The 16,469-nt window shown below is 43.5% G+C and overlaps 1 protein-coding gene across 1 annotated transcript; it reads right to left on the bottom strand.

Annotated features, from left to right (window-relative positions):
- Positions 1 to 5,256: 5,256 nt before the first annotated feature.
- LOC115792306 (neurofilament medium polypeptide) lies at positions 5,257 to 8,339 on the bottom strand. Its single transcript, XM_030746786.1, has one exon. It carries the CDS (start codon positions 7,987 to 7,989, stop codon positions 6,865 to 6,867), a length of 1,125 nt encoding a protein of 374 aa, XP_030602646.1. The 5' UTR covers positions 7,990 to 8,339; the 3' UTR covers positions 5,257 to 6,864.
- Between the last annotated feature and the right edge of the window lie 8,130 nt (positions 8,340 to 16,469).

Raw genomic sequence — 16,469 nt, 5'->3', positions numbered from 1 at the left:
TAGACTTTGACAGAACACGTCTCAAAGAGCCTGCACAGTTCTGAAAAATAAATCAAGATGAACCTGTACTAGAGTGGTGGAAAGAGAAAAGGATGGAGAAGTAGAGATGTGTCAGACATGTGTCAGACATGGTGGAGTCTGTGTTATGGCATTGGCATATGCCAGTGGAACCAGGTTACTAGTGTTTATTGACGATGTGATTGCTGATAGAAGTAGCAGGATTAATTGTAAAGTGTGCAGGGCTGTACTCTCTGATTAGATTCAGCCAAACAGACAGAGCTTCACATTGCAAATAAAGAAGATAAAGAACAAAAGCGTATTGCAAAAGCAACCCAAGAGTTTCTCAAAGCAAAAGAAATGGGACAGTTTTCAATGATCAAGTCAGTCACCTGATCTCAACCCAACAGAGCATGCGTTTCAGTTGCTAAGTGCAAATGCAGAAAGACCCACAAACAAGCAGCAACAGTGGCTGCAGTAAAGACCTCACAGAGCACCTCAGTATAGGTTCTAGACTTCAGGCAGTCATTGACTGTAAAGGTTTTCATCCAACAATTAAAAGCAATCCTTATATTTAAAATTATGTTAGTTTGTCCAGTTGTTTTTTTAAACCTTTGAAAATAGGGAACTAAAATGACTTTAATTCCTAAGCAGTTAATGCATAATTGTTGTAAAACCCCTTTAATTAAAGCTGAAAGTCTGCACTTCAGTCACTCATTGATTCAGTCATTCTTTGATTTAAAATCCACTGTAGTGGTGCACAGAGGCAAAACTACAAAACAGCTGTGTCTTTGTTTAACAAATTATGGACCTAACTGTAAGTTATACCAGCAAGCCAACACAGTCTCAGTGTGCGCAGGAAGAAAAGAAGAAAAATCATCAAAACCAGGCATAAAAACATACCATCTGCCAAACAATAAAACATAAAGAAGCTCCTATTATCAGCCTAATGTGACCCATTTTCTATCAGTGTTTGCAAATGTGATTTGTTCCTTAAAACCCTAAATCATAGGTATAAAGTTGAGGTATACGGTTTAAACTCCGTACCTCACCTATATACACACAGTAAATTCTGTTTAGCTTATACTGTGCTGACATTTTAAGTTAAAGGTGGGACCAAAGTCCCACTGCTGTAGAAATTCCAGGAGCGTTATTTAATCATATTTTGAAGGATATTCAATATTTATACCACAGTGGCTGACATTTTCCTCGCATTTCTGCTTCTGTGAATGCATGGGCTTCTTGGGGCCATTGCTGATGAATTGTTGTGCTGTCAGACTCTTCCGTGCCAGGAGCTGGATGTATACCAAATTTCGTGCCTGTGAGAGTTGGAGCCTTTTGAAAGATTCAAATTGCGTTTTAATTATAGCACACCCACCAGGCAACATATAAATGATTACTATAAGGACGTAATGTGATCTAAAGCTTGACACACAATTATCCTTTTGTGCTGGGGAGAAAAAAATGTAAATCGTGATGGTGTAGTATGTCGCAGAAACATGAATGAGGGGATGTAAATAGTGGCATCCCAACAATGCTCTTTTTGTCCACAGCTTTGCAACAAGGTGTGAAAGAGGACTTCATGGAAGCTTCCTTTTTATAAGCTGCAGTGTTCCAGCATCCTCTGCGCAGATTTAATGCGTGATCGGAGCGGTCGTGCTTAGTCACATCGTCGTGTGTCAGTCCTGAGAAACACTGAACTGAATTCAATCAGACATTATGCATCATCACACAGACTTCATGCAGCTGTTTATCTGCATTAGATGATTATTTTAACACAAGCCAGAGTGTGTGGCAGTTATTCCAGGTCATACATGTCGCACAGCTAACTTGCAGAGCTTTAAATTCTGATACATCAATGTATAACAAATGAGAACATAGGGGAAAAAAATCGCCATGAGGATTAGCTGACTTTATCAGGTTAGATTAAATTCGACTTATGGAAATATCTTGCTGGACTTTCACCATACAGCAGTTTAGAAACCTCTGCTCATATTGTTGTAATCTGGTCTTTTATAGCACATTATCAATCCCAGTTTCCCTAATTTAAAGATGCTATAAATCAATGTTCAAAAAAAAAAAAATGCCCAAATGACATCTTGAAGTCCTGTTCGTAAAGGCAGAGGACTCAAAAAAGCTTCCACTGCACTGAGGACAGGCCATCTCTCTCGGGTCTTTGCTTGATGACATCAAATCGATCATTTGAAGGACAGCAGGGCTCCGGGGTCAGATTGACCCCCGCTGCCAGGATGATGTCTTTCTGAATTAATTTACCCACTGTGCTTGTCCACAGTGCCTCATTATGGGGTGACCAGTATGCATCAGTGACCATATTAAACAAACAGGCATTTAAAAAGGAAAATGACTGGAATCTGTTAAATTACACGTAAAATAATAAATAAAACCATAATCACATAAAATGAATATCATGTAGGCCTACATATGTAATCAAGTCCCATTAAAGTAATGAATAATACCTTTTGACGTATGTTAATTTAATCACTTTTTCTTTTATTAATTCAAACTTATATTTCAAATTTGAGCCTTTGACTGATCTCACTGAGAAGTCCTCAGTATAGCCTCTGGACATCTCTCAAGCTGTTTTCACACATGCACGATGGCCGAGAACTTTTCCAAATGTCCAAATCAGTCAGCTGGGATATTAAACAGACTTTGCCCTTCCAGCATTTTGGTACAAAATCAGTGTCATCTTCAACTGAGCCCATGTGAGAACAGTCCAGGTAACTGTCCATAGAAATTACAGCAAGTAGGAGTCATGTGTCCTCTCCTGTTCCTGTAAACTGCCTGTTAGTAAGGGCAACATCGGCCAGAGTTCATGTGTGAAGCACTTAGGACCTACTTTCAGTGTTTAAATGCTTTATGGCTTAAAAGAGTTCATTAAAATGAAATGCTCCACGTTCAAACTCGGGTAATTACAAGCTTTCGATTCTTCCTCCGAGAAACACCTCCAAAAGGAAAACTGAGGTGTCTGCTTATCACAGCTATTGGAAAATTCTCACAAAAAGCATTTGGAAAATAGCAGTCAGATAGCAAATAGGGAAACAGGCCGAGCTGGCATAAAAATCTTTGCCATTCAGGTCACTGACACAGATTTTGGGCATGTGTGGGTTTTTTGTCCACTGGACACTGCAAGGCACCTCGGGTTAGAAACCAGTTTAAGTGCAGAGTGACTGGAAACATCAAATAAGTGTATTTAGGCCTAGTGCATGAGGCCTATGGATAAACAAAAAGAAAATATTTCAGTCGCTTGTTTCTGCTTCCTCCCAAGTAGCCAAAGATCTCCTGTTGCAGTTTTGAACTGTCTTCTTCTTCTTCTTTTGGCTGCCTCCATCTCACCCTGTTTCTGGCATCCTTCTCTGTCACATCAACCCTGTGTATGTCTTCCTCTTTTCCTCCTGCCCAGCAGATCCATATTCAACACCCTTTGCCCAGTATATTCACTATCCCTCCTCTGCACACGTCCAAATGATCTCAGCCTTGCCTACATGTAGCTTAAAACTATGAGTTAGATCAATCAGTTTGCATCTGATACTGTCAGATACATTTAAATAAAACCATTCTACCTTAAAGTTGATTAAAAGATTACTCCACAAACATTTATGGCATTTTTTTCCAGTGTTAAATCTGGTGTCCACAGTCCTCACATGAATTCAAACCACCAGCATTTCAGATGTTTGTATGCTATCACTGTAATCATGTTTTATTTTGTTTATTCACATTTGTAGACTTCAAGTCCCAACTAAAATGGACTTAAATGATGAGAGACATAGCTGGCCTGACACAGCTTTATAGTGCTTTGCTCGCCAGGACCTGCAAATAAAAATTTGGCGTGTAAAATGTGTCATTAGAAAAATGGAAGGGAGTGGTGTTAAAAAGTTGATTATGATTTCTTTTTGACGTTTAGCCAAGATTAATGACAGCAGACTCTTCAAACTATTGTTAGTTTGTTTTTTCCTACAGCATCCTGAAGTCGGTTAGTAAGGTGCTGAACAGTTTCAGTGACTCTCCTGAACTCTGTCTTTGAGATAGTCAGATGATAGGATATTCTGTCATTTGGTGTTTTGATGGTGGTGTTGGAGAGCTCTGTCTAACACACTGGATCAAAACCTCCTTGCATCAGGCTGATACAGTGACTCGCTGATCCTCCCACCTCACCTCACCTGACCAGACCTACCAAATCCTCTCATCATTAGGACCAAGGCTTCAATGTTCTCCTTTAACTTGTATCTTTTGTTCCTCATCTCACCAGCAGTGCTGACTAAAGGCAAGCGGTTAGTGCTGTGCAACAAGTAAACACATTATTCCTCCAGTAATTCTGTGAATATCCAGATAGAAGCTACAAGCTGTAACCCAGTATCTGGATTCATGAAATGGTGTCCAAGAATCACTCAACGAGCTGAGATGAAGCCACGAAAGGCACTGTTCAAATAAACCGAGGAGCAAGCTAGCAAGATAACATGTGATTAAAACATATTGACAGCCTGCTAATCACTGTCACTGTTTGTACCACTGACAGCATGCATAAAGTTTGTTTTGATGCCAAACAAGCGGCAACCAGAAGCACTTCAAGGGATTATAGCAGAAGGGTATATTGCCTGTGTGATGTGAGAGTGAGGGGGAGGTGTGGAAACAAGATATGGCAAGAAACCTATCTACCAAACACCTTTCCACCGGCCGACTGGCAGCCTCGAGGCAGAAGCAAACATGACTCAATCTTTATCTTGAATGCCAGCAGCTAAATTACTATACAGCTCAAAGAGAATATGCATGTGTGTGTGTGTGTGTGTGTGTGTGTGTGTGTGTGTGTGTGTGTATGTGTGTGTGTGTGTGTGTGTGTGTGTGTGTGTGTGTGTGTGTGTGTGCGTGTGGTCCTGCGCAGTAAAGTGTACAGATGGATGACTCATCCACCAATCATGTGACTCATCAATCACTGCAGTTACCATTTCTCTGCCTTTTTCTGAAATTTTCCTTTTCTTTAGTCCTTTTTCTCCCCTTTTCATTCCTGTTTGGCTGTTTTTGTTTTTTAACTCTTCATTTTGATTGTTTGATTGTTCTATAGGTTTTTCTTTACTTGATCGATGTGACTGTGACACGTGGGTCATGCTGTCACTGAGATTTACCGTCTTTCTCTTCAGTGTTTTTGTTTTTCACTAAAGAACCAAGTGTTCCTGCTGTTTTTGCTTCTGCACAAATACAACAGAGCACTCGCCAAAAAGCCATGAAAAAACTGAACTTTAATAAAATAATTGCTTTTATTTTTTATCATATAGCAAAACTAGTAATCATCATGCTGTTATTTACACATTGCACGGGCATATTTATTTCACACTGTACATCTTACAATGCTAAAGTGACATCAACAACAACACTCTCCTTTTACAAGACAGATGGCTTCACTGTGGACACAGTGGCCCTCTTCCTTTGAGATTTATTTTTATTTTTATGTTCACAGTTTATTCAGAGAAAACAACAATTTTGAATTCTCCATACTGTTTTATTTTTTTCTCTTTTTTTTGTTCTTTTTTTTTGTTCATTTTTTAAGATGCAAGTAGAAAGACGTGCATTTAACGGTTTAAGCACAATCCCTGACTCCCCGGCCTGAAACTTTTCAATGAATTTCTTCTGAAAAATGAAAAAAATGTTTGTAGCCTCTTGGTGGAAATCTGTTTTTAAAAAGGCTGCAAAACAGATAGTGTGATTTCAAGTATATATCTTTTTTTTTTTTTTTTTTTTTTTTTTTTAAAGGAAAGGAAAAACTAGGGACAATAGATATGATGCAAGTAGGAGTGCAAAACAAATTTAAGTAAATGTGAATTAGAGATGAACAACAAGAAAATGATTTAAAAAAAACCAAACATGAAGCACTCCCGCAGAGTTACGGAGCACTGCCTGGATGTGGTGATGGTAGATCTGCCGTAAATATGCTGACACAATAACTTCCGGATCCCAAAATGTTTGAAAACCCTTAGTCCACCAGGTTGGAAGTGTTTAGTGTTTAACATTGTGCTTTTGGAGTCCACAGGGTTTCTACATTGGGATGATGATAGAATTATGCGATATGATATTTCCCTTATAGAACCATGGTGCTTGTAAGGCAAAAATCTGAATCTCGAGTTTGAAAAACTGAAATGTGTGTATTTGGCACCTTTGCAAATTGCAGCTGTTTAAGGTTGATCCAATCAGAAATAAGAAAGGCAACTACACACATCAACTACAACAAAAATATACCTTCAACATTTGACAATATCAGTGTTCTTTTTTTTCCTGTATGTGTATAGATAAGAAGTAATTGAACTACTTTAGTTTTGTAATGTGACATACAGAATATAAAACTGAAGATACAAAGTGATGTTGTAAACATGGTTCTCTTACAATGGCCACATTTGCTTGTGAATGTGTCAAAATGTGATTCTATGTAAGTGTATGTGTATTTGTGTGTGTGTGTGTGTTTGTGTGTGTGTGTGTGTGTGTGTGTGTGTGTGTGTGTGCACATGTTCTCCATATATCTCTGAAATATGCAAGAACATCAGAGATTGACCTGAATGGAGGCAGACATACACCATGGTATGTTCTGTTTTAAAATGTAAACTGAGCAAGAGGCTGAACATGGTTACAGGGAGCTTAAACTAGGACACCTTCATCCTCTCCCTGACTGAGAAAATCAACAAAAATACAGTGATTAACCCAAAAAAAAATCTAACTTTTCACTTCTTAAATTTCCATCAGGCTCAAAACACATCTCCTCTGAATCTTTTTTTCCACCTCTGCTTTAGCTTTCCTCCGGCTACTGTATAACTATCCCACCTCCGTGAGTCCCTCTGATCGGACAATGTCCAAAAAAGTCTCTCAATACATTCTGCGCTTCATGTAGATCCTCTCAATAAAGTTTTCCAGTTCCTCCTCACTGTCCAGCTGAGGCACCAGCCCATCTTCCTCATAGTCATCTGGCGGTGTGACTTGTGGATAGTAGTAGGGTGGTCGCCTGCCTCTCCTGGGTGTGGTTATTGGTTTGGGAGGGGGTAGAGGTTGGTAGGTCCGTGGGTGAGGAAGGATATAATTAGAGATATAAGGGGTGAGAGGCAGGCGTGGTGGTGGCTGCTGCCTCCAGCCCTGTCCACGGTTCTTACCACCGCCTCTGTGCCGGCGTCTTGGGGCCTGGAGGTCAAGTTCCTGGGGGCCGATGGTCTGGTCTCTGGTTGGGGGGGGCTTGCCATAATATTGTGGTTTGGGATATGGGAAATAAACAGGGTAGTATGCTCTATATGGCTTTTGGTAATATGGATAGGAGGGGAAGGCTAAAAACTGTTTCTGGGGCTTATACCAATAGTCAAGCTGCTTCTGAGGCTTATACCAATAGTCCTGCTTGTATGATTTGACTTTATCCTTGTGCCATTTCTTGTTGGACTTGTTGTACCTATAAGGGGCTTTCTTGGGGTTTTTTGAGGCTGTGTAGTGATAAACAGGTGGGGCAGCCAGAGGAGGAGGTACCAGAGGCCTAAAGCGTGGGGCAATAGGGTTGGTGTTGGTTGGCTGCTGTTGTAGCTCTTTCCTTTTTTTCTTCTTCTCCTCCACGTCACTAATAATCTCAATCACATCATCGGCAGGCAGGTGCAGCTTGCTGCTGATCTCAATCAGCCTGTCAATCATTTCCTGGTCCAGGTCATCTTCATCAGGAAGGACCTCCTCCGAGCGTTTGTCCTCAGCTGTGTTGCCGGCAGCCCCCATGCTGCTTTTCTGCCGGGGCTTCATGTAGGACTGCTGCTTCCTCCCCATGTACTGCAGCAACATGTCAGAGGCAATGTCTGCCAGCCTCTGTTCTTCCTCTCTGGCTCTCTCAGCCTCCTCCTGCTGCCGGAGTACCTCCTGTTTCTCTGCACGTGCTCTCGCCTCTTCCTCCATGTGAGAGAGGCTCTCTTCTTCTTCCTCAACCTCCTCCTCCAGTTCCTCTCCTTCACCCTCAAAGTCATCCATGAAGTTGCCCCCCTTGATGGGTCTGTTGCGGGACCGGTTCTCCTGCCAGTGCTGCTTTTTTCCTGCACGTGCTAACTGAGTGTTGTATGCTTTGTAGCCCTTCAGAGGAGGCAGGATCTCATTATCTTGGAGACCCAAGTCAATATTTTGGAAGTAGCCTCTTATTTTGCGCTGCAGAGAAGCGTCATCTCCTTCTGAGGTGGAACCTGGCGTGGCCTCGTCTAAGAAACTTTCTAAGTCATTTCCCTCCTCACGCCCCTCTTCTTCTTCTTTACTTTCCTCCTCACTTACACTATCTGTTCCCACATTCTTCACAGACCACCCTTGATCCTCCGACCTTGTGTTTTCATCCTCCCCCTCCTCCCTCTCCTTCAAGTCATCCCCCTGAGCAGCTGCCAAATGGCCTACATTTAGCTGTTCAATAGCCTTATCGGCCCCTCGCCCCTCCTTCTCCTCCTCCACCCCCCTGTCTCCCAGTGTCTGCTCTGTTCTCCTTATCTCGCCACCCTCCAAGCCTTCAGTGGAGGGCAGCTCCGGACTCTGATCCCCTTCCCAGTCTCTGTTTTTGTTTGCCTGGATTTCCCCAACGTGGTCCAGGGCCTCCAGCAGAACAGCGAGCACCTGCACAGGGTCCGTCACTTTATCTAATTGGTTGTCTTGACCTGGGCCCCGACCCCAGTCTAGGGATGCGTTGTCAGGGCTAGAGAGGCTCTGGGGTTGGGGCGAGTGAAAGGAGGCAAGGCTGTCCTCTTTACGGTCTGTCCGGGTGCGCCCCTTCACCCCACCCTCCCCTGCCTCACCCCACACAGGGGCGGTGCCAGCTAGCTGTGGAATGACAATGAGCAGGACCAATAGGATGAGGTGGGCTGTGGAAAGGGCGTGATGACAGGTCATGACCATGCAGAACTGGCAGGAGGGAGGTTAAGCACCTGAAGAAGGAGAGAAAGCAGAACAAGAAGGGCAGAAGAAGGATGAGATATTATTTTTATTGGCAATATGAGCATCAATATCATTTAAATAGCATACAGCTGTTATATGAAAAAGACAAAATGTAGAGAGGATGACTGGTAAAGAATATTTCACTAAGCCCACAGCCTGACAAAGTTTTAAAGAAAATTTACCAGAAAGATTAGCAGTTTAAAAAAAAACCATACACCTATCACAAAGAGGCCAACATGTTAAAAGCTTTCTATTTATTGTCAAAACGTTTGAGGATAGAGCAGGCAGACATAATGAGCCAGATGCAAAAAAAATCTCTTTTCTTTTAGATTCAAAACGTTTTTGGCTGAACATCTAGTTTCTAACATTTCCAGCTCCAGTTTTGCTACTGCTGTGTAGCCTGAGTACATGAAGCTCTGATCTGACCGTACAAGCCAGATCGTGATTCGTTGAATTTACCGCATAAACTGTCCGTTTCTTTAAAGAGAAGGGTAATAATCTGCACAAAGAAATTGCGCTTCGATTCTAAACATGGTGCCCCTTTTTTTTTTTTTTTTTTTTTGTCTCGAGTTGCGCGTTAACCCAGTCATTACCCAGTCATTATCTTTAAGCCGCACGGATCACCTGATTAAGAATAATACATCCCCTGGCGCATTTTGTCAGGGTCACGAGATTTACCCGAGCAAACTGTTACAACAGCAACGAATCGCACGTCCGGTAATTGATTTGTCCCTGTTTCTGGTATATGTTTAAAATGCCTCACCTCTGCCTCCAAGCCAACCCAGCCAACATGCGCGCACCTCCCATTTTAAACGTGTATTTCTTAAAAACAAAAGAAAACAAAATGCAGAAAACAAAAACGGATCCGAGGTCGTGTCGCTGTATTAGCTGTGATTTTGGTATTCCATGCGTCAAAGCGATGTCACCATTGGCATAAAGGCGGCAAGCTCGGAGAAGTCATGCGTAAAGCTGGTGGCCACGGTTGAGTTATTTAACCATACGGTTCCCGAATGGTCCATCCAAACTGTAAATTAACTGGGTATTAAGTTTGAGAGGATAAAGGCTTTTTGCGCAAAGAAAGGAGGGCGCAGCCTGTAAGGAAACATGGCTTTGTCCTTGTGTGGCGTGAGCATGTTTCTCCTCGCTGGCAGCGGTGGAATGCAGACAAGCGCAAATTTTTTGGCAGCACAGCCCAATTTGATTTTTTTTTTCATTTTAATAAATGAAGAGAAACGAAATAATTCGACTTATTATGGCAACCTACTTACAATAAATAGTTAGGACTCTAAATTCACTAGAAATTAATAGCTGAAAAACGTCTGCTTAAATCGTGCTTTTTAAAAGAAAAAAAAATGAAATTGTAAAAATTTGCACTTTTTTTCATAGCTCAGTTTTTAAAAAAATCTTACATGAAATTTCCCAGGCTCTTCTGAGAGGCAGCTAGAAATAATTATTAAATATTATTGTCTTCCCATTGGAAGGGAATAATTCTTTTAATCATCCTGAATGACTGAAATAAATAAAATGCAAAATTATGTATTTTATTGGGGTTTTGGGTTCGTTTGTTTTTAGATTACATTTATTAATTATTATTATACCTATTAATACATTCTTAAGAGCTGGTTTTGTTCATTAATGTGCTAATTTCTCAGTCAAGCAGTAACTTTCAACAATAAAAAAAATACAAAATTAGAAAATAATTTTAAAAAAATGTTGCTCGATTGTCCAAAATAGAAATTATACATAGTTTGGTCTTAATAAAAACACCATATGGAAACGTTCGCAGTACACGTCTACTTCACAATCAGGCAACCAACAATCGCGCATTTTCCGCGAATATAATAATCCTACCGATGAAGTTACAAATTTAAAAGAAAATCTGGAAAAGGCACGAACTATTTCTCTTTTTTTAACAGAAAAAAACGTGGTAATAAATAGAGAATTATAATGGAATGAATAACAGTAAAAAAAAAAAAAAAAAAAAAAACTCTCCTGATATATCTGGTTAGTATGGTTTGTGAATGATACAGAAACAAATTTCGTTCCACTTACCTGAAGTCCCACTGGGGGGTGGGGAAGTGGTGAAACTCGCAACGCACGGATAAAGCCAAGATTATTTCATGAATAGTGGAGCACCTGAGAGAATTTCAGTTTTCCTCCCTCTCTTTCTCTCTCTCTCTCTCTCTCTCTCTCTCTCTCTTCAGCCTGTGACCAGCATCAAGGAAAAATAATAATAGCAGAATCTAACGTTTCTTTATTTATTTGTGAGTCGTTTGTATGGCAGCAGCACTGGTGCAAATGTACAATTGAGTGAATGTTTTCAGCACCACGGTCAGCGCAACTTTATTGTATATACCCTCACTGGACCACGTGATCCTCCCCACCACCACCCCCCAGCTGCAGGCAGTGCTGACGTCACTTCCATTGATAAGAATGTTGGTGTGGAGATGGCACTGCGAGTCTAGGCTGGCCCCAGCTGATGAATGAACGGAAATGGCATGAATGAAATAGTACTTTTCCTCAATGAAAAGAGAAAATTGTAGAGATAGAGCTGGTACGCAGCCATTTTCCTTCTCACATTTTAAAGGGTAGTGTGTTGCATCTTCCTCCCTTGTTCCTTCCTTCCTTTGCTCTGGCCTGTTTCAGAATCGGTGGTGGCAGTGATGTGGGGGGGTATAGAGAGTGACCTCTTTCACAGGCTATCAGTTAGGGTCATTTAGTGACATGCTCCCAAGAATCAATGACAGAGGCCGATTTCTCACGCAGCTTGCTTGTTAGGTTTCTGTCTAAGGTGGTCCCTGATCATCTGTGGCTCATGGGCTATGCGGGAGCAGCCGCGCTTTGCTGCTTGAGTTCTTCTCAATTTCCAGGGATTTGCACAATTTTCCAGCCACCCTGTCATTTCTAGCTGCTCTCCATCTGTCAGCGGCTCAGTGTGCTCTTAATCTTAATGTGGCCTCTCATCAGCATTGTCTTCCGCACCACAGAGACACAAGTCAGTGACCATTTGTACATAAATCAGTAACATTTTATGATAAGGGCAAGCGCGTGCTGAAGCAATATGTCATGATTAAATGCATGAGTGAATCTGGGATGTATCATGAATTCGTGCTGATCACCATTCAGGAATGATTAAGCAGCTATGTGTTTATGTGATCAGGCAATTAACTTCATACATTAATTTAGTAGACACTGTTAAATTAGCTGGAATGCAGTTGCATACAGCAAAAAAGTAGATTTCAGACCCACGCATTCAATGAGCCTCTGAAAGTGGAGCCCATATGCATTTTCATAAAAACAGAAGGCTATTTTATGACACTGAGAAGCGAAGACACCTACGTGTTGCTGTAAGATCCAGCATTCTTTGTTCACGTCACATTTTGAAGCTGCAGTATGTGGCGGCAGGAGAGGTGCTTTAAAATGATATGTTTGTGTTGCTGAAGTGGAGCTTGCTAAAAACTGCCTGTGCTACTGGGAGTTCCAGCACATCCAGCTAGTGCTAGTGGACAAATTGCACAAGATTGGACGAACTTGGTTGTTGGGATGATGGTTGAGGGAGATGAACCAAAATCTCACTACAAGTGGAAGGAAACTGCTTAGTCCCAGGAATTCAGTTCAGATCAGACACAGTTACAAAGTACAACCATCACAAGGACAAGAGAAGCTTGGCAAAGATGACAATAAGTATAGTTAGTATATACACAGTGTGTCCTACATGGATGTTTTTCCCATGCCATTTACTGTGCAATATATACCAAGCTGTGCTGCCACAATCAAACAGATGAGAAACAAAGTCACTGACATCTATCAGTCTAGAAGGGGTTACAAAGCCATTTCTAAGTCTTTGGGACTCCCGTAAACCATGGTGAGAGCCATTATCCACAAATGGAGAAATCGTGGAACAGTGGTGAACCTTGCCAGGAGTTTCTGGCCTTCCAAAATTACTCAAAGAGCAGGAGATCACAAAAGAACCCAGAACAACATCTAAAGAACTGCAGGCCTCACTTGCCTCCGTTAAGATCAGAGTTCATGATTCAACAATAAGAAAGAGACTGGGCAAAAATGGCATCCACGGGAAAGCTCCAAGAGAAAACCACTGCTGACCAAAAGGAACACAAAGGCTTGTCTCACATTTGCCAAAAAAACATCTTGATGATCCCCAAAACTTTTGGGAAAATATTCTGAGGACAAAAGTTGAACTTTTTGGAAGGTTTGAGTCCCGTTACATCATAAAACTAACACAGCATTTCATAAAAAGAACATCATAGCAACAGTCAAACATGGTGGTGGTAGTGTGATGGTCTGAGGCTGCTTTGCTGTTTGAGGACCTGGACAACTTGCTGTACTTGATGGAACCATGAATTGGGCTTTCTACCAGACCAGCCATCAGTTCATGCTCTGAAGTTTCAGGCCAGTTGGGATACACAGCAGGACAATGATCTGAAACACATCAGCAAGTCCATCTCTGAATGGCTAAAAAAAACCTGAGGGTTTTGGAGTGGTCTAGTTAAAGCCTGGACTTAAATCAAATTAAGATGCTTTGGCATGACCTTAATGAGGCCGTTCATGCTGGAAAACCCTCCAATGTGCCTGAATTAAAACAATTCTGCAAAGAATAAATGGGCCAAAATTTCTCCACAGTCATGTGAAAGACTCATGGCCAGTTATGACAAATGCTTGATTGCAGTTCCCGCTGCCAAGGGTGGCATTATGCTTAAGTTTAGGTGGCAGTTACTTTTTCACACAGGGCCAAGTAGGGTCGGATAGCTTTTTTTTTCCCCCCTTAGTAAGTGAAATCATCATTTAAAGATTGTATTTTTTATTTACTTGGATTATCTTTGTCTAATATTGAAATTTGTTTGCTGATCTGAAACATGTAAGTGTGACAAATGTGCAAAAAAACTAAGAAATCCGGAAGGGGGCAAATACTTTTTCACAACACTGTAGATACAACAGAGCTCTCAAGGCTAACCCAAAATATTAGAGCAAGTTTAAACGCTACAGAAAATCATCCTATCATTGGTTCAGCATGTAAACAATTTTCATCTACACAGCTGTCATTGTGGAGAACTTTTGATGAGAAAATGTAACTCAAGACATAGTCATTGCTATATTTAGGTGATCTGACGCATGATAATACGCAGCATGAGGACTGATACCGCACTCTATTAGCAGCAATCAAGAAGGCAATCACAAGGAAGTGGTGTGAAGAGGACCACCCTACTCCGGGTAACTGGCCGGTCGTAGGTGAAAAGATGCACAGTTTGGAACGACTCGCACTTGCTTTGTTTTTGGGTCAGTGTGAATCATGGGATCTCTGCAGAAGTTGTATTGATGGAGTTTGGCCCCTATACCAAAATATCCCAGGCCTGTTCCTACTAGAGGTGAGAGCATGGATCTGACATGGCCTTTTGTCTGTAACTGGATTCAGGCTAATTGGGTGGCATTTGTATAAAAGAACCGAGATTTAACATTCATTAACTCATGATTAATTTAAGGTTAACTAATCACATAAACTTTTCAAAAGTGGCCAACAGGGTGTCATGAGATGCCCTGCATTAATGCACAATTTATTAAATGATTATGAGTCATGCATTAGTTAAGCATACTGCACTCTTAGCAAACAAAAGAAAGCTTTCCATTATCAATACCAATGGAAGAAGAGATATTCAGAAGCCCTCCCTGAGGAGTAGCATTGTAGAGCTGACATGAGTCTCCCAAAGGGCTGAAACCTCACTAGCCTGAAACGTGAGGATAAGAATCAAAGGTTTGCTAAGGTAAACAACTTTGGGTTGTAGAGGGGTGTTTGCTCCTTTTTTCAGCTTCCATTCTGCTTTATTTATTATAGAAACAGCTTCCATGTCATGTCCTGGGCCGTTGGCCCAGCGTTTTGTGTTAGTTTATTTCCTAGTGTTGTGATATGTCTGCGTCTCTGTCCTGAGTCTGTGCCTGTTCCCCGTGTTTAGTCAGTATGTTCCTTGGTTTGTCACTTCCTGTTTATTTTGACAGTCTGGTTTTCCTGTGCTTTGTGTTCAGCTTTGCTTCCCCTGTGTAATTAGTTTCATTTGCCTCACCTGTTGTTCCCTGCTGTTTCCTCTTGCCCTGATTACCCAGTGTGTACTTAAGCCCTCAGTTTTGTTTTGTTCTCTGTCGCGTCGTTGATGTTTTGTGCCCGCATGTTCCTGTGTTCCCTGTGCCTGCCCTTCGTCTCCCTGTGCCTCCCTTCCAAGGTTTTTGTATTTGTGTTTCCCCCGTTGAAATAAATCCCCTTTTTAGTTATGTTTGCTTCTGGAGTCCTTCGTGTCAGCCATTCCTCGCCTGTTTCCTCCCCGGCCATGACAGAACGACGCGACCATACTAAAGACCCTGCAAGCTCCGGCCGCTACAATGGCACTCGCCTGGCGCTGGGGGGACCAGCTTTTTTGAACGGTCCCCGGCGACGCCGCTCACCGCCCCCGCCTAAACCGCAGGTCTGCCGCGTGGGCGGACTGTTTTTGGCGCCGGCCGCTCCCTCACCTGTCACTCCGCTCGCTGGCCCCTCCTGTCCTCAGCAGTCGCCGCAGCCACGGAGGACGAGATACCGGAGGAAGCGGAGAGACGTTTTCCTGGAGCCAGCGCCCGGAATGACTCCTGAGGAGTCATTTTTCCGATTCCTGGGTCACAGGGGTCCCTGGCCTCCCACCACTTCCGCGTCACCACTGCCTGCTGCTGACGGAGGAAGACCAAGCTCCCGGCAGCATCAGAGAGAATCGCCGCGGGAGCAGAGCGGTATAACGCCGCGGAGACGGTCACTCTCGCCTCAGTCAGCTGTAGCGCCAGCTCATTCTCCGTTTCCCCAGTTAGCCGTAGCGCCAGCTCATTCTCAGTTTCCCCAGACAGCTGTCGTGCCAGCTCAGTCTCAGCCCAAGGGCTCAGCTCAGTCCGAGCCGCCAGGGGGTCCCGCTCAGTCCGAGCGCTCCGAGCCTGAGGGTCCCGCTCAGTCCGAGCCGTTGGGGGTCTCCGCTCAGTCCGAGCCGATGGGGGTCTCCGCTCAGTCCGAGCCGATGGGGGTCTCCGCTCAGTCCGAGCGCTCCGCGCCAGAGGGTCCCGCTCAGTCCGAGCCGATGGGGGTCTCCGCTCAGTCCGAGCCGATGGGGGTCTCCGCTCAGTCCGAGCCGATGGGGGTCTCCGCTCAGTCCGAGCCAGGGGGTCCCGCTCAGTCCGAGCGCTCCGCGCCAGAGGGTCCCGCTCAGTCCGAGCGCTCCGCGCCAGAGGGTCCCGCTCAGTCCGAGCCGATGGGGGTCTCCGCTCAGTCCGAGCGCTCCGCGCCAGAGGGTCCCGCTCAGTCCGAGCCGATGGGGGTCTCCGCTCAGTCCGAGCGCTCCGCGCCAGAGGGTCCCGCTCAGTCCGAGCCGATGGGGGTCTCCGCTCAGTCCGAGCCGATGGGGGTCTCCGCTCAGTCCGAGCGCTCCGAGCCAGGGGGTCCCGCTCAGTCCGAGCCGGTGGGGGTCTCTGCTCAGTCCGAGCGCTCCACGTCACCCGAGGGTTCCCCACCAGAGCCC

The sequence above is a fragment of the Archocentrus centrarchus genome, chromosome 14, assembly GCF_007364275.1.
Source record: "Archocentrus centrarchus isolate MPI-CPG fArcCen1 chromosome 14, fArcCen1, whole genome shotgun sequence".
NCBI classification, from domain to species: Eukaryota; Metazoa; Chordata; class Actinopteri; order Cichliformes; family Cichlidae; genus Archocentrus; species Archocentrus centrarchus.
Note: the sequence above shows the minus strand (reverse complement) of the source record. Positions and strands in the feature narration are given on the sequence as shown.